Source organism: Alligator mississippiensis, chromosome 2 (genome assembly GCF_030867095.1).
Source record: "Alligator mississippiensis isolate rAllMis1 chromosome 2, rAllMis1, whole genome shotgun sequence".
In the NCBI taxonomy this organism is placed as follows: domain Eukaryota; kingdom Metazoa; phylum Chordata; order Crocodylia; family Alligatoridae; genus Alligator; species Alligator mississippiensis.
In genome coordinates, this window is record NC_081825.1 from 72464650 (window position 1) to 72492417 (window position 27768).

The 27768-nt window shown below is 38.8% G+C and overlaps 1 protein-coding gene across 14 annotated transcripts in view; it reads right to left on the bottom strand.

Annotated features, from left to right (window-relative positions):
• TENM3 (teneurin transmembrane protein 3) overlaps window positions 1-27768 on the bottom strand; it is a 604744-nt gene that overhangs the window by 169678 nt on the left and 407298 nt on the right. For 9 of the 14 annotated variants that reach the window (XM_019481354.2, XM_014594830.3, XM_014594833.3 and 6 more), the window contains 2 exons: window positions 22997-23234; window positions 16807-16899 (listed from right to left, as the gene is read on the bottom strand). In XM_019481354.2, coding sequence (XP_019336899.2) covers window positions 16807-16899; window positions 22997-23234 — 331 coding nt within the window. The remainder of the gene's footprint in view (window positions 1-16806; window positions 16900-22996; window positions 23235-27768) is intronic. The other 5 variants (XM_014594832.3, XM_014594835.3, XM_014594834.3 and 2 more) reach the window with 1 other exon arrangement.

Here is a 27768-nt window from a genome sequence, read left to right on the forward strand (position 1 = left end):
AAATAGAAGCCAGGTAAGCTGACTCCTACACTGCAGCACCTACCGACTGGACCGTGCTGCCTCCTACTTTCTGGCCATGTACGTGGTATGTTTCTATATTCCAAAGAATGTGTGGACAGGATATTTCAAAAGTAACGGTAAACCTGGTGAAACTTTTTATTTCTTTATTTTCAAAGCCCTCTAATGTTGGTGAAGCATACCCTGCAACTTTGTGCTAACAACACTGTTTTAAAAACAAGCTTCTGTGCAAAATATGAATTCACTTGGCTGGAGACTGCTCTGGAGACTGCTCTGTGATTTTAACCATTCTTCTGCTGCTGTTTCTAGGCTGCAAATCGAAATAGGTCTTAAACCAGCTCTCAAATGGAACTGCATGTATTCTATGCTGGGGGAAACAAACTGGTGAGAACAGTCAGGCTCTGGTCACTTTTTTCTTAGAGGAAGTGAAAGCTGAGGTGTTACTTGTAGGTACAGCAGAGCTCAGCAGAGACTGTGAACCATAATCTCAAAGCCTTTGAAGAGTTAATCCTACAGATAAACCTGGGAGATGTCTGCCTATCTGTGGTGGTGCAAGCTGTCACAGCTCTCACAGTCCACCTCAGGCATCAAGGCAATTAAAGAAAATTTTATCTTTTGTATCTGAGAGTTCAGCAGTGTGGAGTCGGAGGAAGCACACAGTGTGGCTTCTGACTTCAAGCTCTTCCCCCTTCTGCTTTGAATCACATCAGTACAATACCAGAGTGGTCACACAGGCTGGCTGAAGAAAATGTCAGGCAAAATATTAGAAAAGGTGAAACAGAGACAAAAGGAAAAAAAGGCTAGGATCTAGCACTGGCGTGAAGAAAATCTATTTGGATCTGTCTATTTCTAATGAGTGGAGTTACTAGCTAAAGGTCATCCCAGACTCTCCAGTCACATTAACTCAAAATGTTAAGTACTGAAAGTATAACACTATCAGACTTTCACATCTTGTATGCCTTAATGTTTTTTTTTCTCTGAGCCCTGCCAACTAGCGTTTCCTATGAAATGTTCAAAAGGATATGATATCTGGCAATAAATCCTGTCTGTTTCCAGATAATATTGAAGGGCTTGTGCTCTTGAAATGTAATCTGCCCACAAATGATTTTAATTATCTATCTATACAGGTTTTTATACTATATACATCACCATAGCATTTGAACAGCTAATTTTTAAAGACTAAACTGTGATTGCAGTACTTGACCATGCACTGACTTAAACAGCAATTATGCTATTTCATCTTACAAGAGAGCTTATAACTTCTATAATTGCATATCTTCATTTGAAATGTGATTATCTACCAAGAATTTACCTGATTCTCATAGAAGTGGCAATCTAATATTTTAGTAAAAGTTTCAGACTCCAAAATCCTAAAGAAAACCACTACTTTACAAAGGAAGACTATGTTTTACATTTCTGGGCAAACAGCCCTCCACTTACATATTTAAATAATATATATTTCTATTAAAAACTTGAGTTAATATACAGGATCATTTTAGGGGGCAAAAGTTTAGTACTGAGCAATTCCAAAATTCTGATTTATCAAAGCTCCTCAGAATTAAAAATATTTGGTTGTTATATAAAAAAGAATCCTTGGTCAGAAAGATGGAGTAGGCAGCTGACTGGCAGAATGATCTGGGAACTTTTCCTTGTTTGATGCATGGCCGGTGGCTTTTATAATTTCTTTCACTGAATGATAAAGCAGAAATATCTAAGCAAATCCCTCAAAACAGCAAATTGGGAACTATGAACAAAGGACTAAAAGTAAAGGAAAAATAAGTAGGACCTACTAGAACCTCTCTCTGCACCATGTGGTTATGGCTGACTGTACCTGATGACTTTCTGACAGGATTTTGCTTTTGGTCCAAGAAATGCTGGATTCATACCAAACTAGATCTTCTCTGTACTGTGACTTATCTGTGGAAACTAGAACTGAGACAGCCTCTACTAAATTTAATAAACTGAAAGTCAGGATAGGTAAAAGTGGTAAAAAATGTATAGGTATCAGACAGCAAGAACAAATGAACTGAAATCTGAATCTTCGAAAAAATGAAGACATTACAGAACCATTCAAGGACAGTATAGCTTGAGTCATTATGTGGAATAGCTAGAAACATAAGTACAATCCAGAAATGTAAAACTGCTAAAGAGACAGGGATTTAGAACCACTTTTATGGAAAAATCTTATGATAAAAGTTCCAACTCTAGATATAGAAGAACATTCTATCAAAAAAATCTATTCTGACTACAGTACAATATTATTCATATTCAGATATTAAGAATAAATATATCAACACTAGCTCGTGTTAGAGACTGCAATACAATTCTGCTTCCTGTCCTGCCTGTACTATAACAAAACCTGAATTTAAAGAGACTTGTGCTATGCTCCCCAGACACATGGGGGCAAGACAAGGGACTTTTTAGTTAAAAAAAAAAATGTAAGCAAAAGAAAGAATGTTGTAGGAACAGAAGCTTCTTATGAGGCAAAACTCACAGCTACTTTTGATGGGAAAGAGAATATGTTCTGTGATCAAATATCAATAGCAAGGTTATTTGACAGTATCTAAGACAGAGCTCAAGGCAAGGCCTATGACACAGGAGAAACTAACAATGACTGAATGCATTCTCATTGTTTGTGGTATCAACTTTCCTTTTGTTGATGCATCCTTTTTTCACTCCCTACCTGTTCTATGTATTTGACAAAACTATTTGCTTATACAAAGAGTATTTGTATCATATAAAAAGTGTGGCTCTATAAGATGAATCTTTATGTTATAACAATTAGAAGGTATTAAACTGGTTAAATAAAATACTGCAACATTTTCTGTTACAGATTCATAAAAATTTTAACAACTGGTCACACACTTTTGTCAACCAAAGTGAAACAAAAAGCAAAAACAAATAAACGATGTTACTCTATATCGCTTTTTAAAATGTCATACTTTACTAGACATCCTCAAGAACTTTATTATTATTCAAGTTTTACAAGATGAGCTTTGTTCCCTCTTGGGACATACTGACGTACTTTTGCCTTACAAAAAAAAAGAGAGATAAAATTCAGCAAAGATCAGTAATATGGTATCATCTGTAAGTTTTTCTACCTTTATACCAAATCATAGCTTTTTTATGATTTTATAAGTTATTTTTTAATTAACTCCTTTTGTTTTACTTTTATGCATTGGCACGTAATATCATGAAAGTCTGGATTATATACATGTGCCTGTGTGTGTATGTAAATGCACATCATACTTTTGAGTTGGAAGCATTTTGGTTTTCTCTTAGTACTGTGTATATAATATGTATGTGTACACACACATCATATACACAGTATGTTTCATGAAAATATATTACGAGAAAACCAAAATACTTCCAACTCAAAAGTATGATGTGCATTTATAAACTGCTGGAATTGGGATGATAGACTCTATAGCCTCCTAAAAAATGTTAGAAAGAACGCACAAGACCTCTGCAAGGTGTGGGGGTCCTACAGTTTTTACAGATGTTACATCAGTATCTGGAAAATATGTTTTATCATTTGTGAGGAACCTTATAGTATAATCTCCTCAGTGAAGGGGTAAGGACCAATTTTGCTGAACAGAGCATTCCCTTATATAATATGATGCTTGTTCTTTAGGATGACAGCAATTTGTCATAATTGTTACTTCAGATGGAAATTGTGTTCATAACAGTGGATGTTTAACAACAACAACCTTGAACAAATTATTATGATGTACTATCATTAAAGCACCATCTAAAGAAACTGGGGGGGAAATGCGTCTTTATAAGCTTGACCATATTTGAGAATGGAAAATAATATATATTCCCATGGCACAGAATGCACAGGAATAAGATGTACTGTTGGATGCTCCTAATAATTGCTTTTATAATGCCCTAAAATTGACTGATCCCACTATCTTCAATTACTGCTTCTATTGCACATATTATAATGATGAATCACATGATGCACTTTGCATCATCACAGACTCAGATAAGGAAAATCAACTATAATGTCCAAAACTCTGCTAACGCAAAACATCTACAATTGCTATATGGCCTAGAACTTTGAAACGGGTTGTAGTTAAAAACCAAGAGAGAGGAGCTACGGGAAAAGTATTGCATCAATAATCTGACAAACAGCTTAGGGCATCTCTAATGCAAATACAGCTTTAACAACATTAATTAATAACAATAGTAGAGGAATAAGATAATATATCTTTTTGATGTAAAAGGAAAGGAACAATAAAGGCATACTTTGGCTTAACTATCTCAAAATAAGTAAAAATAACCACAGTGGATCAGACCAGTATCCTGTTTTCAGCAGCAGTCATTTGAAAGTTCATGATCCTTCCAAAGTTTTTCTTTTTTTGTTTTTTAACCAGTTTACTCTTGTAATTCTGATAATCTTGTTCATAGAAATATCCAATCTTTTTTTTTTTTTTGTTTTTTTTTTTTTTTACTGATGTCATGGTCTCAATGATATCTTATGACAATGAGTTCAATGGGCTGTGTAAAAAAGTATTTTCCTTTATTAATTTTCAGTTTGTTACCTTTCAATTTCATTGAATGGTTGAAGAAGCATTAAATTAAAATGAAAGGTTGCAAACAGAAAATTGATTTGTTTTTGTATTATGATTAGGTACCACTTGTCCCACAGCACATACAGAAAATGTTTGCATAATTCACTGTTTCATTCAATTTCTTTCAAGGATAAAGTGGGCGTGTCTAGACTATATATGAATTTTAATGCACATTAGCCTATATGAATGTGCATTAAAGCATCACAAAAAACCCCTCTGTACTGTTCAGCTAATGTGCATTAAAATAGGTTCATGTGCATTTTTCTAGTACCTCACAATGGAGGTACTGGATTTAATGCACATTACCCAAAGCACATTGAGGAACGTGTACACATGCCAAGTATGTGGTACAATTAAAACCATACTTATTTATTGGTGTGCAACTGCTTTCCTACATGGGGAAACCCAAATTTGAGCCTTTATGGGCACATCCAGACGTGCATGGACATTTGATTCCCGGGGGCAAGTAGCAGTGGCACACCTTGTGCCGCAACTACTTGTCTCAGGGAAACGCCCATGCCATGTGCATTTTGGCACACTGTGCTGGCCACAGCAGCCTTACCTGGGGTCCTGGGGGGCCTCCAGGGGCTGCAGCTGTGGCTATCCTGTCAGACGGAGCCTGGTCGGCATCCACAGAGTAGGTCTGGGTGGCCTGGCTCTGCTTTTCAGCAGTGCAAGCTGCCCAAGTATGTGCTGCTTGGGTTTTTTTTCCCCCATGTTTTTTTTAACCCTTGGATACCCAAGGGTAAAAAAAACCTGCAGGAAAAAAAAATGGAGCAGTGCACACACAGGCAGTGCACCCTTGCAGCGCAGAGAACACCAGACTGCAGTATGTGGCACTGCAAATATGTTTGCAGCACCGCATACCGTACAGCCATGCTCAACTAGATGTGCCCTAAGGGTCAGACAGAGGCTGGGACAGAATCTTGCCACCTGGTTTATTTTTGGATTAGCAGGTGAGTGCTACATACAGATACCTGTCATGATGGCCCAAGATAAAAGATGTAACAGACGGAGGAAATGGAATTAATTTTGGACTGAACTGAGGGGAAGGAAAAGGGAAACCATTACTCCTGTCATCTTAATTTTTTACCTTTACTGACCATCATTACAGCAAATTTTTTTTCTTCAAGTGCTAAGATCTATTAATTTGTTATAAGCTCTTCACTGCATTTACAGTTTAGTGTAAAACCAGACCTAACAGTTAGTGGAATTCTTGATCTCTGAAATTCCCTCCATTTGAGACACTGTTATCAACCAAGATAATCCCATTCTCCTCCCCTAAACTACAGGTCATGTTATGTATCCTTTGTGGAAAAAGCATATTTTTCACATTGCAGGGGATAGGAAATCCACTGCAACAAATCAGGTTTTTGAATGTGAATTTCTCTCTCTCTCTCATATGGATGACCAGTCTGTTTCCATTGTGGATTGGAGCTGAGGAACTTGTTATCTGAAGAAAAGGTAAGAACAGATATTATTTCTAGTCTTTATTGTGCTATGGTTCACAGTTTATTCAAAAAGGATTTTCACAGATTTGTCCATTTATAGTGAGATGCTGGAATATTTTTAAATACTGGTATCCATAATTAGATGTGGCTTATACCTCCATATTCTATTCAGCACTAAGACTGACCAGTTGTAAACTTTTGGTGGATCCATGTACTGATGATCATAAGATCATCCACCATGCCACAGAACACAACATAGGTTCTGAACCTGGAGACTGGCAGCATTCCTAAGGACATGATTTTGATGCTTAGTAGAATAAAGAATATTTACTGAATTTATTTGTGGAATGAAAATTATGAAAATTGTAAGAACTACTTGCCTGAATTAAAAGTAAAATACAGTGTTTTAGGAAGGAAGTTCCTACTTCAAAAAACTCATGTTTGGAGATAGTAGATATCAGAAGTTCTACTTTACAGACTGCCCATAAAAGGTGCAATCTAGGTAGTCCTGTTAGGATCAGAATGTGGTTCCAAGGCCTGTTCTACTGAATGTAGAGCTGAGATAAAGGCTGCTGCTCTAAGAATGCACGTAATATTGAGATTGGTAACAAAAATGTTATTTCTTGAACTCGTCATTAATATTTTATTAAAGACATGACACTTCTTTGCCTAGCCTCTTTTATATGCTCACATCACACTTCCTTCTAGAAGAATACGCCTTACTTGTTGAACATGTTGGTTAAAATACTAGCCAGTAGAATCAGATAATCCCTTAATTCAAGTATTCATTTTGAACCTATTCGAGCCAGCATGGAGATTTTGTTTTTGAAATATCAGGCATCTCCTGGGAAAAACAATGGACTTAGTCTTTAGGTTAATCAGGCCTGAAGAGACAGCTTTTTCAGACAGAAACACGGAGTATTACAACACTCTCTTCTTCCTAACTGTCATATGGTCTGGGGAAGTACTGGACAAGACATATATAATGTTTCCCAGCTTTGAGACAGATCATTCACTATCTAGTGTGTTAGGTACTAACACAGAAAAGGCAACAGAATACTTTATTTTCTGTTTCCAGATGCAGAGATCAATCATCATAGCTAAAACTGACTTATGAACGTAAATATTTCTGTGTGTAGGTTTCTTTAACTCACTCCAGGCTCTTTCCATGGAAGCCCGGGTGTCTGTCTCTTCCTTACTTTGCTCAACTGAGGGACTTCTGGGGTATGGTTGATCTGTTTATTTATGAAAATTCACTCAGACATATTTAGTGCACCTCTAGACGTTCAGGTAAAGGCAGGATAGGATCTGATGTGTGATCCACACAACTGTACCTCCTGCCATGCCACACATGCATGGAAGGAGGTGTGATTGTGTGATCCAGCTTGAGATCCAATCAAGCCTTATTGCCAGTGCAGGGGGAACCCAGAATTGCAAGTAGAAAGCTCTCATGGTTTGGAGGCCTGCAGCTGACAGAGCTTGTAGCTGTGGCAGCATCCTATGCCTTCTTTTATCATGCTATTAATTGATTGAAAGTGTGGCTAGATCACAATTTAAGACACCATTCACTGGTTAATCATGTCTTAAGTGTAACGTGTAGGTGGGGCTTAATTGTCACAATTACAGCACATCTGTTATTCAAAATAAAAACAGGGATCTGAGATACAAATTAATCACTGTGTTCTGGCTGGTGGATGCTGAATTCTCTCTCTTTTGGATTCATATTGGATCTGAATCAATTCATGATCCTCAGCTGGGAACTAACATGGGGATTGCTCTACCTGGCTTGCTAATGGGTAGATCATGGCAATAAATCTGAATCTCTATTCTCAGTTGAAGAACCAGATGGGATGGGAAAATTTCTCTCTGCCAACTGACATTATAGGAGATGCCGAAAGGATATCACAAATTATCAAACACATTTTATATGAACTCTGGTTTACTGAAGCATGAGACCAGCTCTTCCCAACAGGCTCTAATAAGAGCTCCAATAAGAGTTTTGTTTCTTGGATAGCACTTATTTTCCTTTATGCCTGCCTTCATCTTCTGTTAACATTCTTTGAAAATGAACCTTCTAGCTGGTAGTATTCATTCTGAGCACAGGCTCATGACTAGCTTCCATGGTACCATATGTCTATGTTTATCAGAAATCCAAGCCACTCCAGAAACAATGTCACTTTGCATGTTTGTCTTCACTTTCTCCTTGGACAGAGCTCTGATCAGACAAACAATCCAGGAAGATATAAAAGCTACTTGATGTCAGTGTTAATGCTGCCATAATCTTGAAAAACTCCAGGAGCTCTTGTCAGATCAAATGGCACTGATCAATTCTAGAGAAAAAAGCTGCTGTCCACATGCAAAAAAGGATGCGTCTGTGGGAATACAAAGATAAATCTCTATCAGGAACTTATTTGGATTTTTCAGATGGAGTCCTCCTTTGTCTGTAATGACACTCATTTGAGTTTGAACTCATGTACATTTGGGAACCTTTTGGCTTCATAAATTGGAAGTTATGGATACTAGGAAGAAAGAAATAATGCAGTATTAGTGAGCTGATTACTTGCTTATTTTTCCACATCTGGCTTCTGCTGGTTCATCACTCCACAGCCAGTTGCAACTGGCTAGAGAAGTTAGGAACATGACTCACACAAAGAGGCAGGGAGGAATGACAGCCCAAGGTGGAAGGTGGTGAAAACAGCCTGATTTCCTATTTCTTTAGGCATACCAAAAAATCCCCTGCTGCCTTAAATCCTCACAGGGAGCAAGGGAAAAGATGTACTACTCTAGCTTATCTACGGGACTGTCCAACCTCCTCATTGATTTACGGCTCGATTTACACTTCTGATTTGGACATCTGACCTTCCTTTCCTAAGAAGGAAGAAGGTAGAACAGGATGGCACATAAGAGCAACTCATTCAGAGAAGCATAAGTTTCCACAGGTGACAGCCTACTTTGTTATATGTTAGGAGGAAGATTATTTTGTGTGTGTGTGCATCCACACACATGTATCCAGAAGAACCAGCACAGCTGTTGTCTGGCCTTTGTGGTATTGATTGTATTCTGTGATGATAAGTGAAGAAACCAAAGCGTAGAATCAGATATGACATTTTTCAATATCAAGATACCAATGTAAGATGTTTATGATACAACTGTAAGGGCTGCATGATTCTGTAGCAATGAAGTGCAACAAAATTGCTCCAAATTTGACAATGCCATTCAAGGTTCGGGCCATTTATCTAATTTGGATTACTACATGACTATGCAGACATAACCATGAGACTGTAATTGTTGACACATGCTCCCACATGGCAGCTCTCCTTCCTCTTTTTTAAAGTGCTTATAATGTACATTTGTCCATACACAAGCATTAAGAATTAACAAACATGTTTCACTTTGTGAAGAAGAGCAGCTGTGCTACACTCCAAGAAAGTAAGTGGAGGAACAAGCACTGATTATATTTATTTTCCCTCTACGAGTTCATAATCCTGCTTAAGAGGTAAAAGCAAACTAGGATCAGAGATAACTACTTGAAGCATTTTTGGAGTGATCTCCTCAAACAAGCCAGGCTTTCTGCTTGCTCTCAAAGAAAGTACTAGCCTAGGGTTCAAGGCTGACTCCACAGAAATTCTAATCTCTTTACTGCTTGCAAAACACATGGGACAGAATGGTCTATTACTCAAGGAATCTCAGCTTGAGTGATTAGTAGGAATTACCAGTGAAACTTGTTATGGAGGTGGTGACAGTGGGAGAAAGCTGGACACAAAACACTTTTACTTCAGTTTTGGAACTGGCAGGGGCCCTGGTATTCCCACTGCCCTGCATTTCATAAAAAGGCACAGGGAGAAGAGGCCATCTCACCTCTGCAGTCAAGTGTGGCTATTGGGAACCATTGTCCACCTGTTGTACTTGTCACTATAGAACATATGCCTCAGGGTGATGACGGGAAGACTGGTGAGAGACTTTCCATGCAATACTGCCTGGATCCCCCTTCCCCACCCAGACTGTGCTATGAGGTGAAACTGGTCCAGAGTAGGTTGAATTCTCTAAACAGATACTCAATAAAGTGGTGAAATAAGGTACATGAGTTTTCCTTTTGCCTCTGATCCTTTTGTCACCATCATTTGCTCTCTGCAGTCTGTAAACCAGGTTGGGAATTAGATAAATTACTGAGTCAAAATGCTAAACAGAATTTTGAAAAAACAATTTAAACTGCCCCCCAGAAAACATCTGTGGTAGACCTACTTTACCTGCTGTGCTACCAGTCTTTGTGGAGGCAGATAAAAACTGGAAGAAATTTCTGGGGTAAGGCTTCCTTTTCTGTCAGTGACTGATAAGTCTGGCTCTGCCTGCAAGCTGTAAGCAGGCTGAAATTCCATAGCAATAATAATCTATGAACCTTAGCAAGAAGAAGAATGAACCTGTCAGCTCATGGAGAAAGAGTTGTTACCACAGGGTAACTGCAGCTCTTAGAGAAGTTGAAGCTAGCATGAATCCCACTCTAGATGTGTGAAATCAAGAGTCTTTTGAAGAACAGTATATGTTGGGGCTATGCATTTACCCCAAGGTCCCTTATACTCCAGTGTTAGTGCATAAAGGATGGAGGGTCTGTGACCCTATCTCCCTTTGTGTCAATTCAAAGCCTACTGTAGCAGAGGATAACAATGGTAGGGATGGAGAACATGTGGTAGGACTGACACTGATAACAGCATCTTGTAGAATCAGTTCTACAGGGCGAGTAATGGTTGTTCTTTGGGCATGTATCAGTGCGGATCTCATGCTAAACATCGGGCCAGAAGCACCCACTCAAGCTGGTGGGATAGGGCATTAACCCCTAGATCAGTGGAATAGTGATCATAGCAGTATTCTCCCAAACTTAGTGTCTACCATGGCAATGAGATCTAATGGATAATGCTTAAAGTCAGTGGATCACTCCATGACACTGCATTGCATGTTTTATAATCTGGCACAATATTGAAGCAGAAAGAGGATGTACCTTGTACTTTGGTAGAGTTAGCCTTGATATTCATTAGGAAAGTTGCCTGGAGAAATACACTGTGTTTCTTACTTATGTATTCTTTGTGATGAGATGGCTTGGCCTTTGGAATGCCTAGCTATAGCCAGAAGTGAATGAGGACACAGTCTAAAAAAGTTTGGTTCTGTTGATGTAGTAAAAGTAAAGGCACTGGAAACGTTCAGGGGGTTTAACTTCTTTCCTGAGGCAGCATGAGGCTTCAGAAATAAGACAGGCAAATTGATTGATCAATTCAGATATAAGGCACCTTAAGAATGAGGTCAGGGCAATAAAACATTGTGTAGGAGAGTCAGACATAAGTGCTTGAAGCTCACTCCCTCTTGGCTAATATGACAGCAACTGGGAAGACTGTATTTAGAGTGAGATGAAGGAAAAAGTATTCTCGAAAGAGGTTGAAAAAGAAGATGGTATATTTAGTCATTAGGGTTATCTCATCTTCATGACACTACATTTAGTTTAATGGACTCCAAAGACAGAAGGAATGAATGCCCCCCCCCTTGCTTGTTAATATAGCACACTGCATTGTGTTGTCCATCAAGATCTGCACTGTAAAATTCTGGAGAACAGATGGCTCTGAATTCTACTGTTGAAGGGATGTTGTTATTGCGATGGTTCAGGAGATATGCAAGAGGCAAGAATTCTTGTAGGTGATATCTTTAATTGAACCAACTGCATGGTTGGGATAGACATAGGCAAGCTTTTAGGTACCAAAGTACCCTTCCTTAGGTATCTGGGAGAGAAGCTTTGCTGTGTTAGTTCTGTTGTGTCTGCTTCTCTCCCAGAACACGCCTGCCACCCTGCTCCACGTGCAGCCTCCCAGGAGTGAGGGCAGGAAGTAAAAGACAGAGGAGTGAAGGATTGCTTAAAGAACCTAGTTGCAATGGTATGAACAACAGTGCAGGTGGAGGGGGGAGAGGAGGGAGGGGAATGGGCCATGCCAGAAGCCTGTGGGCCATATGCTAACCCTTCGGGGGCTGTATGTATCAGAATATCAGTAATTTGATCCGCAAAACTTATTGGGCTCTAGCATATCGTTGAAAAGGTCAAGATAAATACTTTGTGAATACCACACTGACAATTTCTTAAGTGGTCTTGATTATGACTTAAGGGGGAGCCATAAGGAGCAGTCCTCCTCCTTGGGGTCACTTCCTAATGGCAGGGGAAAGGGCTTTAGTTGCACTACACAGACCTCTGCCATTTGACTGTACAGCAGGTTCTCATCTTCTATACCAGCGGTTCCCAAACTCTGACAGATTGCGCATCACCAATTTAAAACGATACAACCTTAAGTACCACCAGCAAATTTTTCAGTTCAACCTTGAGTACAACCAGTAAATTTTTGTCATATAAACTAATTATAATAAATCTGTTAACATGTACCACTGACAGGTTGGCTGCATACCACTGGTGATACCCATGCCACAGATTGGGAACTGCTGCTCTATACAAACCAACATTAGCCCAGTCTCTTTTTGCTTACCTACTCCTAGACTCCAGTTAGTCCTTAAGCATCTTACTGCCTTCCAATCTTGCCACTCCGGTCTTCTTGCCCAGCCACATCTAGTTTTTCACTCTGGACTTCCATAACCAGACTGCCCTGCGTTGCTCCAAGTTTTCTGTCCTCCTCCCGTTCACTTCCTTGCTCATTCTTTCCAGTTCTTCCCCAGCTCCTGGTTCATTTTCCCCAGACTACTTGTCCAGCCACTCATAGGTTCTACAGTTTACCTCCTTACCCCAATCTGACTCCCTTTCGCTCTACCTCAGAATCTACTAAATCTCAAGTCAATCTTTTTTTCTCACCTCTATTGGTTTCAGTTCTCCATGTCTAACCTCAGTGCTCTGCCTCTCCCATCAACTCCACATGGTTCCTTTTCTCAGTCTCTGCTCAGCCAGTCACAATTTTCCATCCATTCCCCTTTTTTCACTTGTTCTCAGTCCTCTTGTTGAGCTAATCCCCAGTCTCCCCTAATTTCTAGTTAACAATCCCCTTCCCCAAGCAGTCTATACCTCCTTTCTCAGTTCATCCCAACAAATCCTAGTTTCTTGTTTCTGCTTCCAAAGCTTCAATCTCATTCCTTCACCCCCATTCTACTGCCTTCAATCCTTGCTATCTGTGGCTCTTATCTCTGCATTTGAATTGGGTGTCCTCTTTTTCCTGCTACCTGAGCACCTGTAGAAAGGAGGGACGTTGAGAACAAATAGATAGGCTCCCTCATTTCAGTTATGATGCCCTGACCTGGACCCAGAATAGTTTGGATAATGAGAAACTGAAGCTACAGGGAAAGTCCTCCTCAGTTCTGGGTTGGAGCAAACTTGTTTTGGATCACATCCTCTGGGGAATTTGGCTGTAAGTTTCTGGCAAGTCTCAACTAGGCAATGCAAACATGCATTTTTTCAATGGCTTTTAACTTGTCCAAATTTGGTAATTTTTTCCTCACAGGAATCACTAAAAGCACATTCCTAAAACAAAGGTTACCCTTAGATTAACTCTAAGACCTTGTTCTCACGTACAGAAGAACTACTAAGTCTGAAAGGAAATGCTACAAGAGATTTTAAATAGGAAAAACACTGTATCTCCCTGCCCTCTTTCTTGGAAATGACTGCATAATCGTGGCAAAATTTAAAAATAAATGAAGAATACAAAAATTCAGGCCAGGGCAGTTGACCAGTATGGAAGATTTCAGCAGAAACACTCAAAATCTCCTGAAGTCTTAGGCCATGTACAGGCATGACATTTCTACCAGGGAGAATTTCTCTTCTGATAGAAATGATAATTGTACAAATGTTTATTCAATCTCTCCCTGGGGTAACAGGCTTTTATGCTCCCCTCTGTGTCTGCTTTGGGAGGGGAACAGCGGGGACCACCTCAGGGTTGGGGCTTTGCATCACTGCTCCCCTCCCAGACCAGTCTCAGAAGAGAGGGGAAGAGTGGGGCATTGCTCCCCTCTTTTTCCTCAAGCCATAAACTGCCTGGTCTAGGGAACAGGATGGGGTAGGGGCTTTGTCCCTTGCTCCCTCCACCCCCACAGGACGGGGAAGGTGGGTGCCTGCAAGTGCTGGCGGCTTTGAAGTGTCAAAGTGTCACATGGCATAACACTTGCAGAGCCCTGCACCCACAGCCATATATGCAGGGCTGTGACTGCTGGGTTTAAATTAAAAAAAAAACAACAAAAAACCCGGGGCCCACAGCCTCACTAGGGTCCCCAGTCTAGGATGTGGATGGTGGTTTCCCTGTGCTCCTCCTGTTCTTTGGGACCGGAAGGAGTGGAACAACCTTCCCCAGACTGATCAGCAGTCTGGGGAAGATTCAGAGAGCAAGAGAGATGGGAACCATAGACTAAACACCTGCATCGCTCCCTCTGCTGGAAAGATTTCTAGCAGGAGAAATTTCTCCAAAATTTCCCCCACTAGAAATGAAAGCCTGTTCATGGCCTTAAGCTACAGAAATCAGGCACTTATAATGGGAAGTGTTGGGTAACCTTAATAATAAGTAGCATTACCAGCTCTACATAAAGCAATAGGAAATTTCCCCACAATTTCTTCATATGCAAAAATAGCATAACTTTTTTGAACAAATTCTCCTTTGTTAAACCACGTACAAAAAAATAACTTTTAGATACAGTAGGAAAGTTTCAGCCAAAAAGTAAAGGTATCCAAAATTCTAACCCAACAGAAATAACAAAAATTCTAACCCAACACAAATAACAGGTGAAAATGAAAATGTTTCTAATGCTATTACTGTCTGAACTATTAATTTTGCAGGTGTTAATTTTGGGGCATCTAGATAGTTTGTGGAAATACATATCAGATTAAGTTAAGTTAAAGAGAATGAATAAGCTCTCACACAAAAGTAGGGTAGCTGATTTTTCAAGATAATCAGTGATAAGAACTAATATATATACAAGATTTAGAATGACTCCCTTCAGGTAAAGAAAAATGCACATATCAATAAAATGCCTTATCAGAATGTCTTATAATAATGCACTGTGCTTAAGCTTTAAATCGTATAAAGAAATGACTAAGGTTTAGGCATATGAATTGTTGTAATGTTTATTTCTGAATATCTTCTTTTACTATTATTTCAAATTCATTATATTAATGGGCTCTTTATGAGCCAAATAAAAAGAGCAAAGATAAGCAATCTTGAAGAAACAGCATATTATAACGTAAGTAATACATGGATGACATGAAAACAAAAGAACAAATATATAATGATTCTAGCTGTGACACAGTATGTTAGTGAGGTTGATAAACTGCATCTTCATGCGGATAGCATGTTGTACTCTCAAATCTATTATGCTTTTGAACTGATGTGCTATTATCTTTGGACAACTTTCACACCAGGAGGTGATCCCTGCTAGCGTAATTTTAAAAACAAAAAGCTTACAAATAAGATAAATTTCATTACTGTGTTACCTGAATTAGTATCAGCTAACAGTAATTTCACATAATGTGGTTCATTTACCAAAATGCATGCATTTGTGGTCCCATTACAAACATATATAATACGGATCTGTGTGATTCTATTAAGTCTACTAGTTAGCAATTATGCATCTGAATCAGAATTGTGGTAATTGATCTAGAGGGAACAACAATTGTGGGTTTTTTTTGTTTTCTTACAGTATGCTTACGTTTAGCTTTTAAAAAATCAAAAATCTAGAGATTTGGTTTTTTTGCAGTCTCTTCAAATTTGATGAAAAGCATTAGTTATCTAAATTTAACTTACCAATTTTTAATCTGTGCCTGACTGAGAATGTTAAGAGTTGTCAAAGAGGTTGCATTCAAGGGGCTTAGACTAGATGACTCTGGAGGTCCTTCTAATCCTATATTTCTATTACTCTATACTTTGTCTTGCATAGTGTCATTAATTGCAATGAGAATTTTTTCTCAATAAAGTGATACACAGCAGAAGTTAGGGTATCCAAGTCAGAACACAAGAGTTTTCATTTTAACCATTAATGAAAGGCCAATGAAGCAAACAGTACACTTATAGAGTTTACTATCCAAAGAGGTTGAGTTAATTAAAAGCTATATTGTTTGGTCAGGTATTTTCTTTGTGGGTCTGAATTTACAATATTAAATATTATGATAAAAATGGTCACTATTACAGAATTGTAGTCCAAATAGAAGGAGTGCATTAATATAGAAAGTTAAGTAAATATGGAACAGTTAAACAAAATAAAATTTTATTTTAACATTATAAATTGACTTGTTTACTGGCATGGAATTCTTTATTACTAGGCATATATTTATCAGCAGTGTAGATTTCACACTAATCTCTATAAAAACTTATGAAAAAAATAAAAAATAGAATGTTTAGTACTAGAGGCTCTTTCTAGTTGATCTATACTTATATTGGAATAATATTTCATAGTTATCTAATAAACATGAATTAAATATAAAAATTTACAAATTAAGGGTAGAATACTGCAAATCTTTACTCACATAAATGTTTTGTGAGAAAGTTCATGGCTTCTGGCTGTAAACAACTAGAACAAATTCAGTTATATTTTTGTTCTGTAAATATAAACTCACAAAATTTGGCATTCATACAGCTACTTTTATTTTTACAAGAGTAAATATTTTTAAATGTAATAATGTAATTTTAAAACACAGATGCTAAAGATTGACCAAAAGGTCTTAAAAGGTCTCATTTAATCAGATTTTGAAGTAATTTTTTTCTTCTGTGTCAGCAGCTAGCATCATATGAACACTTAGAGTAACATACCCATAACTGCTATCGTGATATGTTGGAGAAAACACATCCATCTCTATACGGTTGTCATGACCATTTGCAAGGACTGCTTGATTTCCTAATTTTCTACACACAGAGATAAGATACAAAAACAGGGCATTAGAGTGAACATTTCAAATTCAAGGGTGGGATTTTTTTGCTAAATCTGTTTAGGTTTAGCTTATGAATAACTATTGAGGACTCTCTTTGTCTATCTGCTTATTATCAGACTGCAAAATCCATTTTGACTTGTGGATGCTAACAAGGGATGTTCTGACTTGAATGAGAAGTTGGCTACTGCTGGTGGCAAACCAGTTTCCAAGTCTGAAATTGGGGTTGGAAAGAGGGATGGAGAGGGGAAGGAGGAAGGTAAATATGCAAAACCACACATCTGTCTCAACTGCTATGAGTTTCTCAAGTTATGAACTGCAAGCCCAGAGTGTCAATGAGGGATGCGTACAAACGTTCATGTCTAACTGTGGAATGATTCCAAGAGGAGAAGTCATATAGACATTCAGTCTATAACCACCTTCTCGGGCCTTCCCCAGACTGGAGTGATCTTGGTTAAGAGATTATAGTGTTTTCTGATTCAATTTGGATTCGGAGATTTGGCCACTGAATCGGGCTGAATCTCCGCCGAATCAAATCAGCGACTGAAGCTTCACACAGTCCTCTGCCCACTTCTTCCACCAGGGACTCCTGTGTGTGAAGCAAGGAGGGGGCTTGTAGCACTTCCTCTTTTCCTCAACTCTCAGTGCTCAGGAGCCAAGCAGAGGGAGCAGTGGGGCAAAGCCCTCGCTCATTCCATACAATTGGGACTCTGGTGTTGGGAGCAGGCAGGGGCTTTGCTTCATTACCCTAGCTGAGTGCAGTTACAAGCCTGATCAGCTTCCCCTTGAATACCCTGCCTCCTAGCTGAGCAGTGAGGACACTGATTTAGAAGCTGGCAGGTTCAGGAGCTGGGTTTGGGGAGGCTTTTCCCAGGCTCTGTTGGCTTTCCCTCCCCTCACTCCACTCCTAGTTCATCTGAACAGTGATTTAAATTCTAGCAGGACTGGTATCTAGGAAAGGCTTCCTAAGCCTGGCTTGTCTGCAGGGAAGGGAGGGGAAGCAGGCAGGGGGCAGCACTGCTCTGTTGGTTCCTAGTGCACAGCAGCCAAGTGGAGGCAGTGGCGTAACAAAGCCCCTGCCCACTTCTCATACCAGGAACTCCAGAATGAGAAGCAGGCAGGGAGCAGTTGGTGGCTGCTCCTCCCCTCCTGTCTACATTCAGTCTGCAACCACTTCCTCTCCCCTGGAAGGCACAGGAGCCTTTCCCCTGCTCCATTCCTCCTAGTCCCTAGAAGTTAAACCAAAGGGAAGTGTACAGATGGTCAATCTCCCAGAAGAAACTGTCCTGGGAAGAATTTGTACATGGCTGTTGTCAACTTATTTTTTTCCTAGAGCTATCATTTTTGTTGCAGAAGAAAAAGCTGGAATGTCTGCACACTTTTGGTTTCCACCATGAAAATAGCAATTTTCCCAGTAGAAACTGAATGCCTGTACAGAACTGAGATTGAGCTCTGGGAAGGATACGTTTAGAGTCTGGAGATCAGCACTTGTTCCAGGGATGTAAGACAGTTGGGCCATGATGTTGCATTTCCATTACAAGTAACAGACAAGTGTGCCAGACGTCTGTGATATGTTGGAGAAAGAGCAGCGGACCACCACACCAAGGGAAACATAAGAGCACATGGGCCCAAAACAATGGGACTCAAATGCAACAGCTTAGTGAGTGTCTGACTGAGCGAGTGCTCGTCAGAGCTATATGACAGAGAAAATGTGATTTTTTTTTAATTACTAAAAATTCTGGTCCACTTTTAAGATTATGTAAATAGCTACTTTAAGTCCCGTGTAGTAGGTGAAGGACTATTTCCCCAGTCTTACACATGGGGAACTGTGACACAGGGAAACTGAGGGATTTTCCCAAACTCACATAAGAAATATGCAGTGGAACATGAACTCAAGTTGCCCAAGTAACCTATAAACCTGCTTGTAACCTATAAACTGAACCATCCTTTCTCTGAGGCAAAGCATGAACACAGTTCATTGAATTTGGGCCAGTCCAAACTGAACTAAAAAGCTGTCTGTTAGAGGCGATAATGAATCTGACTCAAATGATAGAGCATATAAATTTTTAGAGACTTAAGGCTTTTGCACTTCAGAACATGGTACTTTTTGGAGGCAATTAGCCTTTATACAAATTGATTTAAAATTCCCTCTGAAACGATTAACGACTCTTTTCTCAATATCTTAATCAATATTAAAAGGTACTGGTTTCACTGGATATCACCCTGATAAAAATCACATTATTGTCTCATAGTACAAATGCTTCATCATGGCTGAACAGTTCCTACAACCTTCACATTCTTAAATGAAGTTGTGGTCTAGTTTCCTGACTGCTTTTAAAACAATACATCTATACAATCCTTTTTTATCACTTTCCCCTTTTAGATATTTTAGTGCTTTCATTGTTTTCAAGTTGTTGAGCTTTTTGGCAGTTATTAATTATTTCTTCAACAATTACTGTTTCCTTTTCCAGAGAAAAATTAGCCAGATTAGTGATGTGATAATACAGTATAATGTTCCTACTTATTGTTTTAATTATAGTTGGAGGCTGAGGGAAAAAAAACCCAATGCAACATTAGCATAAAGCTATAAACATTGTATTTAGTTCCTTGACCTGAATGAACGCTGATAATGTAGTTCACGGTCCATCAAGCAATATACGTTTCCATCTTCACTATCCAATTACACATCTCACATAGTAAATTCAGCTAAACAGGAGGCAAAACTACTCTTCTTTGATTTAGAAATACCTTAACATAGATTTTGAATAAAATTATGTTTGTTCTCAGAGCTGAAATCCTAGACTGGAGGTGGGGATTTCCTCATGCTCACAAATTTAACTAAAGAATTTAGGGCTTAAAAGTCCCCAAACAAAGCTTGAAAAATATACTGAGACAAGAACTCATTCTGTTTTCTTAAGAGATATAAGACTTCAAACTTATCCTTCTTTGTACACTTTGTTGAGATACATAATCAATTGGATTTACTTTAAAGCAGTTTTGTACTTTCAGATATTTAAATGAAACAAACATTAAGAAAAACATTATTTTAATGAGGAATCAGAACTCATGGCAAATATTTGCAAAAACTTTTTTTTTTGAAAGCTTTTGGGCACAATCACCCTTCCTGAGGCATAGGAGAATGCAAAGATTGTAAATCAAAAAAAAAAATTTTTTTTGCAAATATCTAGTTGATGTAATAAAAGATATTACCTCTGCCACGACTTCCGATTCCTTTTGCCTGTAGACCAATATGGCTACAAACTGTACCCCTTACTTTAATAAGCATTTTCATGCATTTTCATACATTAATAATTAGCAAAGCATTTACTAAACTACAAGGTAAAAACTATGGAAACATAACAAATGAGATACTGATGCCCAAGAAGGAATTCATCAAGGAGTAAGTACAGCCTTCCCACTTTACCCCTTCTAATGTTATTATGAGATTGGTTGGTCACGTTGATTTCCCCACCAAGTGTACTGTTCCTATACCTGATCTTAAGTCACATGACAACATAAGAAGAAGAGTCAAACAGCATATCAAATACAGGAAGTAATCACACAGGCTTTAAGAAATCAGAGGTTAAAAGAAAAAAGGAGAGAGAAGAGTTTTTATTTACTCCCCATAAAGATACCCGTGTTGCTTCTCCACAGTAGCCTCACTGTCCCTTAAAGAAGGTGTGAGACAGAAAGAAGGATGCATTTAATGAGAGTTATATTAGGCCCTCATAACACTTTAAGGGAAGAGATTCCTTTATCTATAAAGTTTGGAAATCTTTGCCACATATTGCTGACCAGTTGCCTCACAGTTTATCTATGTAGCCTGTAACAGCAGTAAGTGTCTTACACTAAAAACAACATTACAGAGCAGTAACAAAACTGCAAACTATTTTGTTAAACATGAAAACGAATCCTTCTTAATAAAATATATAACTAGAAAACCATTTTCGGAATGACAACTGCTGCAATAAAACCTTTCACTTTCTAACACAGCCCCCTCTCATGTTCATGTGCACAGGCCCCAAAATAGCCCACACACTACTGAACTACTCATCAAGCAGGTTGTACGTCATTTTTTGTCAGCTATCACCAACATGAGTCGAAAGAGCTAAAGAGAAGGTTATCTACACACAATGATTCTCCGATTTTGCCTCTTTAAATGATAAATGTGGAAAAATGAGAGGGCATTGAAGCTAGCCATAAAAATGAAGCATAGGCATTAGCTAAAATATTTGCCAGAGATGAAACAAATCAGTAGAAGGAGAAACAGACAGAGAAAGAAACCTAGTACAAAGTTGTTAATATAGTTGAAATTGAACTAGAAATTCACACTCCATAGGGGACCTTAACTAAAAAAGGAAAAATCAATGACAAATAAGATGGGTTCTTCACCTCAAGAGTTCCAACCAAGTGAGTCTATTAGAGAAACTATAGTAGGGCTGTGTTGGTTTTTATGTGAATTTTTCACATTTCAGATCATGTTTAAGGGTTCAGGAACTGGATGTTCAAACACAGTTAGCTTTTGATCAGCAATATTTAAAAGATGTGATGACTCTGCTTGGCAAGAATATTCCATTCTAGTTTGGGAATGGCATCCTAATTTGAAGATGAACGTTCTTCTTTTTGCATGCACAATGAAAAATGGATGTCTGCTTTTTCCCCTCGGCCAACCTCTGAGAATCTAAGTAAGCATTAAGAATCACACCAGTGTAGCACAGATTCACAGTGTGTCCTTAAAAGGCTGAATATCTTAGTAGTGAGCTCTTTGCTAATACATAGTTGCTTATTCTACATGGAGATCTTTTCTTAATATGCTTAATACGTACTCTGAATGTGATGAAACCCACTGTAATCCTATCCTGGAGGAACCTAACTTCATAAGAAACATGCAGCAGTGTTTAACAAAAGTCAGAAATGAAGTAGCTAGTCCTGTTTTATTCCCAAAGAGTTAGCAGGAAATTTAAACAAGCACCTGAAACCCCAGCAAGGACAAAATTACTATAGTGTTTACTTTTAGGACATGTTTTGGATTGGTCAAAATCAGTTTTTGACTACTGTTCACTCTGCTTTTAAACAGGGTGACCATACATCCCAGTTTGGCTGGGACAGTCCCAGACTTTGTAGGCTGGTCATAGCCAGTTGGTGAAGACTGAAATATATGCCCCAGAATTGAAGGGATGTGGGGTGCTGTCTAGCAGGGAGGCAGAAAGGCATAATATGGTCACCCTAACTATAAACATGCAATTAAATAGGCTTCAAAGAATAAACTTGACACATTTCAGAGCTATTTTACAAAACAATTATTGTCAACCACACTATCAGTATGCATATTCAGTTTGATGACTCACCTGGAAAATTACTTTTTTCTTGAATAAAAAAATTCTAAATGACAAGAGTGAATTAGTGTAGACTGATTGTTTGGAGAGAGTGTTAATTAATTACCAAAGGTAAATTCAGCTCTGTGCTCGTAAGTCCTACCAAAGAATCTTTAAAGATAAATCGTTTACTGTAGAGAGCACTACATTTTGTTTGCTCCCTTCTGTCTGAATGCCAAAGATCAATGAGAAAAGAAAATGTAGGCACACACAAGTGTAATAAGTTTGCTTGTACCACAAAACCTTTAAACCTGAAAGTACTACCTTCTCTTAGACTCTTACCCCAAAAGACTCAGATTATTGACAAAGCATTATGAGACTCCCATAATGGCTGATCTGCACAACAGCATTGTCTGCCTCATACATAGCTGACAAGATGTACAAGGTGTTCAGAACGATCAAAACTATTAAGAATTTTACTCAAGGGGAACTGCTAATCCTCAAAATGAAGACACTTCCTAAGCCCAACTGCTATGGGATAGACATCACTAGGGACTAAGGTCTTGATGAAAATGGATTCAAAACATAGGCTTTAGAAAAAGAGCACTAACACAAACAGCTAAATTGCTTTTCACTTTCAGAAGTCATTAATTTTTTTTGATTAAATATGTGGAAACACAACAACTTGGTGGTTATTTCTCAGGTAATTACATATTTTCTTTAGAACTGTTATTTTCTTATAGGTCCCTTAACAGTTACCTGCTTTCCAGTGGCGCATTACTGCCAAGGACCCAGCTGTCCTGCAGCTGGACCGACTCAGGTGTGGTTTGCAGCTCGGCGGGCAAAGCAGCCGGCGGGGCCGGACTCTGGTTCCTCCTATTGGTCAGGGAGTTTCTGTTAAGGGAGGTGATAGAGGGGTGATGCTGGGCTGAATGTTGCTTGTGAGAAGGTGGCAAAGGTTGCAGGGTCGACTGGCCTTGGTTATTTGGAGGTTGCTCTGAGAAGAAAGAAAATTGAAGTTTGTTATATATCATCCTCCCTTTTGCACCAATCAAAGCAAAACAAGAAACTCCATATAATCCCATTGTCTAATATTATTTGCATATTATTCTATTAGCAGTCATTTAGTGACATTCTCTAAGAGTGAGTTTACCCTTGATACACAAAGTTCTAATTAATATACAACAGATGGTAAAATTGCTTTTGGTTTTAATTTGTTTCAGTTTTTTTTTTAATCTGGTTTTATTAACACCTACAGAAAACAGCATCTGACAGATCCCCTAATGTGCCTTTAGATTTCAGCTTTTTTTAACAAACCAACCCTGAAATTAAATGGGTAATTTCAGTAGAACACAAAGGTTTTCGAAATGCATATAATCCCTATAATTATTTAATGGAGTTTTTTTAAGCTTTATTTAACTGCAATAAATTATTACAAGCTACTTGCTAAACAGCAGTAGACTACTCTAGTTTAGTGCATTTCAAATAAGGCAGATTTGCACTATGATCTGCTAATAGATGCTAAGTATTCTTTAGCAGAAGGTCACTCTGTGAAGCAGATGTTGCTTCATGGATATTTAGCAGACTGAATCACATCTGATTACAACGTCAGAAGACTCATATACTTAATGACCGTTACATCCATTAGAACACACGCAGAACAGATTTTCTAATTTCACACTATGCGGTAAAACTACATTTTGGAGCAAGTCACAGGTGATCAGAGATTTGTGCCATCAGAACAGTACAGGAAATATGTGGTTCCTAAATAAAAATACCAAGAGTGTATAATACCTCTAAAGCTAAAAACACCTTCCTCAACTCCGCCCCCCAACCAAAAAAAAAACATCTCACACACCAACAAGAACCAAACAACAACAAAAACCAAAACAACAGAATCTCTCTCAAAACCACTATATATGCTAGCATTTTAAAAACTGTTCCATATCTTCTATAAATAAAAGTCAGAGGTCAAAAACAGAGATGTTTTATTCCTAAAGAGCTGGGAATAAAGATTTTCCTGACACATTTACACAATATGTGTCATATGTAAGCTAGCTAGCTGCTGAATGCGCTTGGCTTCAATACTTATGAATTTCCAATTTTTTATTACATGTAGTTCAAAGTGCAATCTGTTTCAACTAATTTCTTCAGCTATATTATTAATATAAATGTATGTATTAGAGTAGTAGGCAGAGAGGCTATATTTCCTTGGTACTGTGAATACCAGCAGTGATTCTTAAATGGAGTAGTATGGTCTTCAGATACAATTCCCAATGTGCTAGAAAGGAATATAAGTCTGTAATGGCTTGAAAACATATTACAAAACCCATAATGCAGGGGAATAAAAATGGAAAATTTCTCTAGTGAGAATACAACTCAATTATTACTGTATGTTTCCAGTAGTCTCCAATAATCTATATAATAATGATTTAACAACAAATAATTTCTCACCCATCTGAACATTAGGCATGGTAGTGTTATCCTGACACAAGAAAATACAGCCTTATACTTCTGCATCTTTTCTCTTCAGTGGATCACGTCCCCATTTTCAATGAAGAAGTCTATTTCTTTGCTGCTTGCATTATGCTCAGTGTCTAAATTACAGTAATTCTGAAATATGCCTTTTAGAGAATTTAAGAGTTAAACTGTTCTTAAAGTTTACACTGAGGATTTGTCTCTACTAAATTCACGAGAAAACTTATCATTGAGGTGGCATACAATTAATCAGCTTTGTCTTTACCAACACCAGCGGGTGTCACTGCATATTATTAGGATCACTATGGATGGCTTTAAGGCATATTTCAACAAGTAAACTACAGGATAATGTAACAGGCTTACAGTGGCAAAGATCTCTTTTCAAGTCAACCTAAAATTTTATCTAATTTAGAAGCTAATTATCAGCTGGCAGAGAATTTCATAGATTTCATAGACATTAGGGCTGGAAGGGACCTCGGAAGATCATCGAGTCCAGCCCCCTGCCCAAAGGGCAGGAAGTCAGCTGGGGTCATAGGATCCCAGCAAGATAAGCATCCAGTTTCATCTTGAAGGTGTTCAATGAAGGCGCTTGAACCACCTCCGGTGGCAGGCTATTCCAGACCTTGGGGGCTCGGACAGTAAAGAAATTCTTCCTTATGTCCAGCCTGAAACGATCTTGAAGTAGTTTGTGACCATTTGACCTCGTCATCCCTTGGGGGGCTCTGGTGAACAAACGTTCCCCCAGATACTGGTGGTCACCCCTGATAAACTTGTAGGTGGCCATCAGATCACCCCTGAGCCTGCGCTTTTTCAGGCTAAAGAGCCCCAGGGCTCTCAGCCTGTCATCGTAGGGTCTGCTTCCCTGACCTCTGATCATGCGTGTGGCTCTTCTCTGGACTCTCTCAAGCTTCTCCACATCCTTTTTGAATTGTGGAGCCCAAAACTGGACACAGTACTCCAGCTGCGGCCTCAGTAAGGCCGAGTACAGGGGGAGAATGACGTCCCAGGATTTGCTTGAGAAGCATCTATGGATGCAAGCCAGCGTTTTGGTCGCTTTACTAGCCGCCGCATCACATTGCAGGCTCATGTTCATCTTGTGGTCAACGATGACCCCCAAGTCTCTTTCTTCCATAGTGCTAGCCAGCGTAGCACTGCCGAGCCTACAAGGATGCTGTGGGTTTTTCTTCCCAAGGTGGAGAACCTTGCATTTATTGGCGTTGAACACCATCAGATTCTCGTCCGCCCACTTGCTGAGCCTGTCCAGGTCAGCCTGGATCACCCGCCTGTCTTCTGGTGTGGATGCTTTGCCCCTAAGTTTGGTGTCATCGGCGAACTTGGCCAGTCCGCTTCAGACTCCAGTGTCCACATCATTAATGAAGATGTTGAACAGTATGGGTCCAAGGACAGAACCTTGGGGGACCCCACTGGTCACAGGACACCACGATGAGTGACTTCCATCAATTACTACCCTCTGGGTCCGACCCCGGAGCCAATTTTCCAGCCAGTGGATCGTGGAGGACCCAAGGCGACAATTGACCAGTTTCTCCAAGAGTCGATCATGGGACACCAGATCGAAGGCTTTTTTGAAGTCAAGATATATGACATCAATCTCTTCTCCCTTGTCCAGGTGATAGGTGTTACTAGATCCTAGAATTAACTAGGATCCCTATAAATGTATATAAAATGATTCCTTACACAACAGGAAGCCATAGTACAAGTACATGAAATAAGTCCTTTTCTTTTATTGAATAAATTAAACTGGTGTGCTGTCTCATGAACCTTGTCTATATTCCCTGCACAACTCCTCTTTTTGATTGCTCTACCAGTCTAGCACTGTTCTCAGGCACTACCTTGCCATGATGAGAGACCCTTCTTCTCTGCAGCATCTATCATCTGAAACATGAATCTGCTATTCTCTTCTTCATTAATTCACCATCCCATTTAAAATCCCACTTGAAAAGCAGTCTTCTAATCTTTGCTTTCATTTCTCTCTCTCTGGTATTATATTTTTAACAGATCCAGTTCCCTTCTCCAGTACAAAGAGCTCCTCTGTAATAGAAATTGTATGATTTTACTACTCCAGAGAGGGGCTTATTGTGCAAAAGATGCAAAGCCTGCAGGAAGGTACCAGACTCTAGCATGGGGCTGCCCAATACTTCCTAACCAACCTCATGGGCCTGAGCCACGAAAGACTTCGTAAAAGTTACTTCACCATTCTAAAGATAGACAGATATGCTGCAGCACCACAAAGTACACCATGCTAGATGTTTTACTTTCATCAATTCCATAAAGAATTTTGTAAGATTACATATATTTTGTAATGTATAAATTAGATAATATACCCTGTTAATCAGTATAATCAAAAAGGCATGATATAACAAAGGCCTAGAATGTTAAGGACAAGACAATTCCTATAGCCAGATTCTCCAGATATCACTTTCTGTCTTTAAATATATAAATATATAAATATAGATACTGTCACAAATTCTCTAATAAATAATTCAATTTTTATTTTCCTGATTTGTGAGGAAAATGTATACTTTATAACAGTGATATTTGTGATGTGCTATTGTTAAGGTCAAGTCAGTTTCCATTTTAATCCTTATTTTCAGGGATGGCCAAAATTAGTTTTCACTTTTAGCGCTACAAAAAAGGTGCTACATTAAGACGTTTTACAATAAAAAAAGTCTCCTGACATCACATGTGATATATTACTGTTGCCATTTTCCACATACAGAAACTGAGGCTCACAGTTAACTGCCTTGCTCAAGGTCACATAGGAAATCAGTGTCAAAGATTTCTGGGCATCGGACGTACAACACTAGCCTCCCTCACCTTTTCCTAATTAAGGTCTTGAAGCAGACTGACAGAATCTCTGTGATTACTACACCATGATGTGGATACAGATTTGTTGAGCTCTGTAACCCTGGAAATTACTTCTGCAGGGAGGGAGAAAACACTGCTGCTCCAGCACAAATGGCATAGTAGATAGTTTGCAGCTCCTCCCTTCCAAGCCAGCTTACAGTATGACAATCATTGTCTTGAGAAAGGTA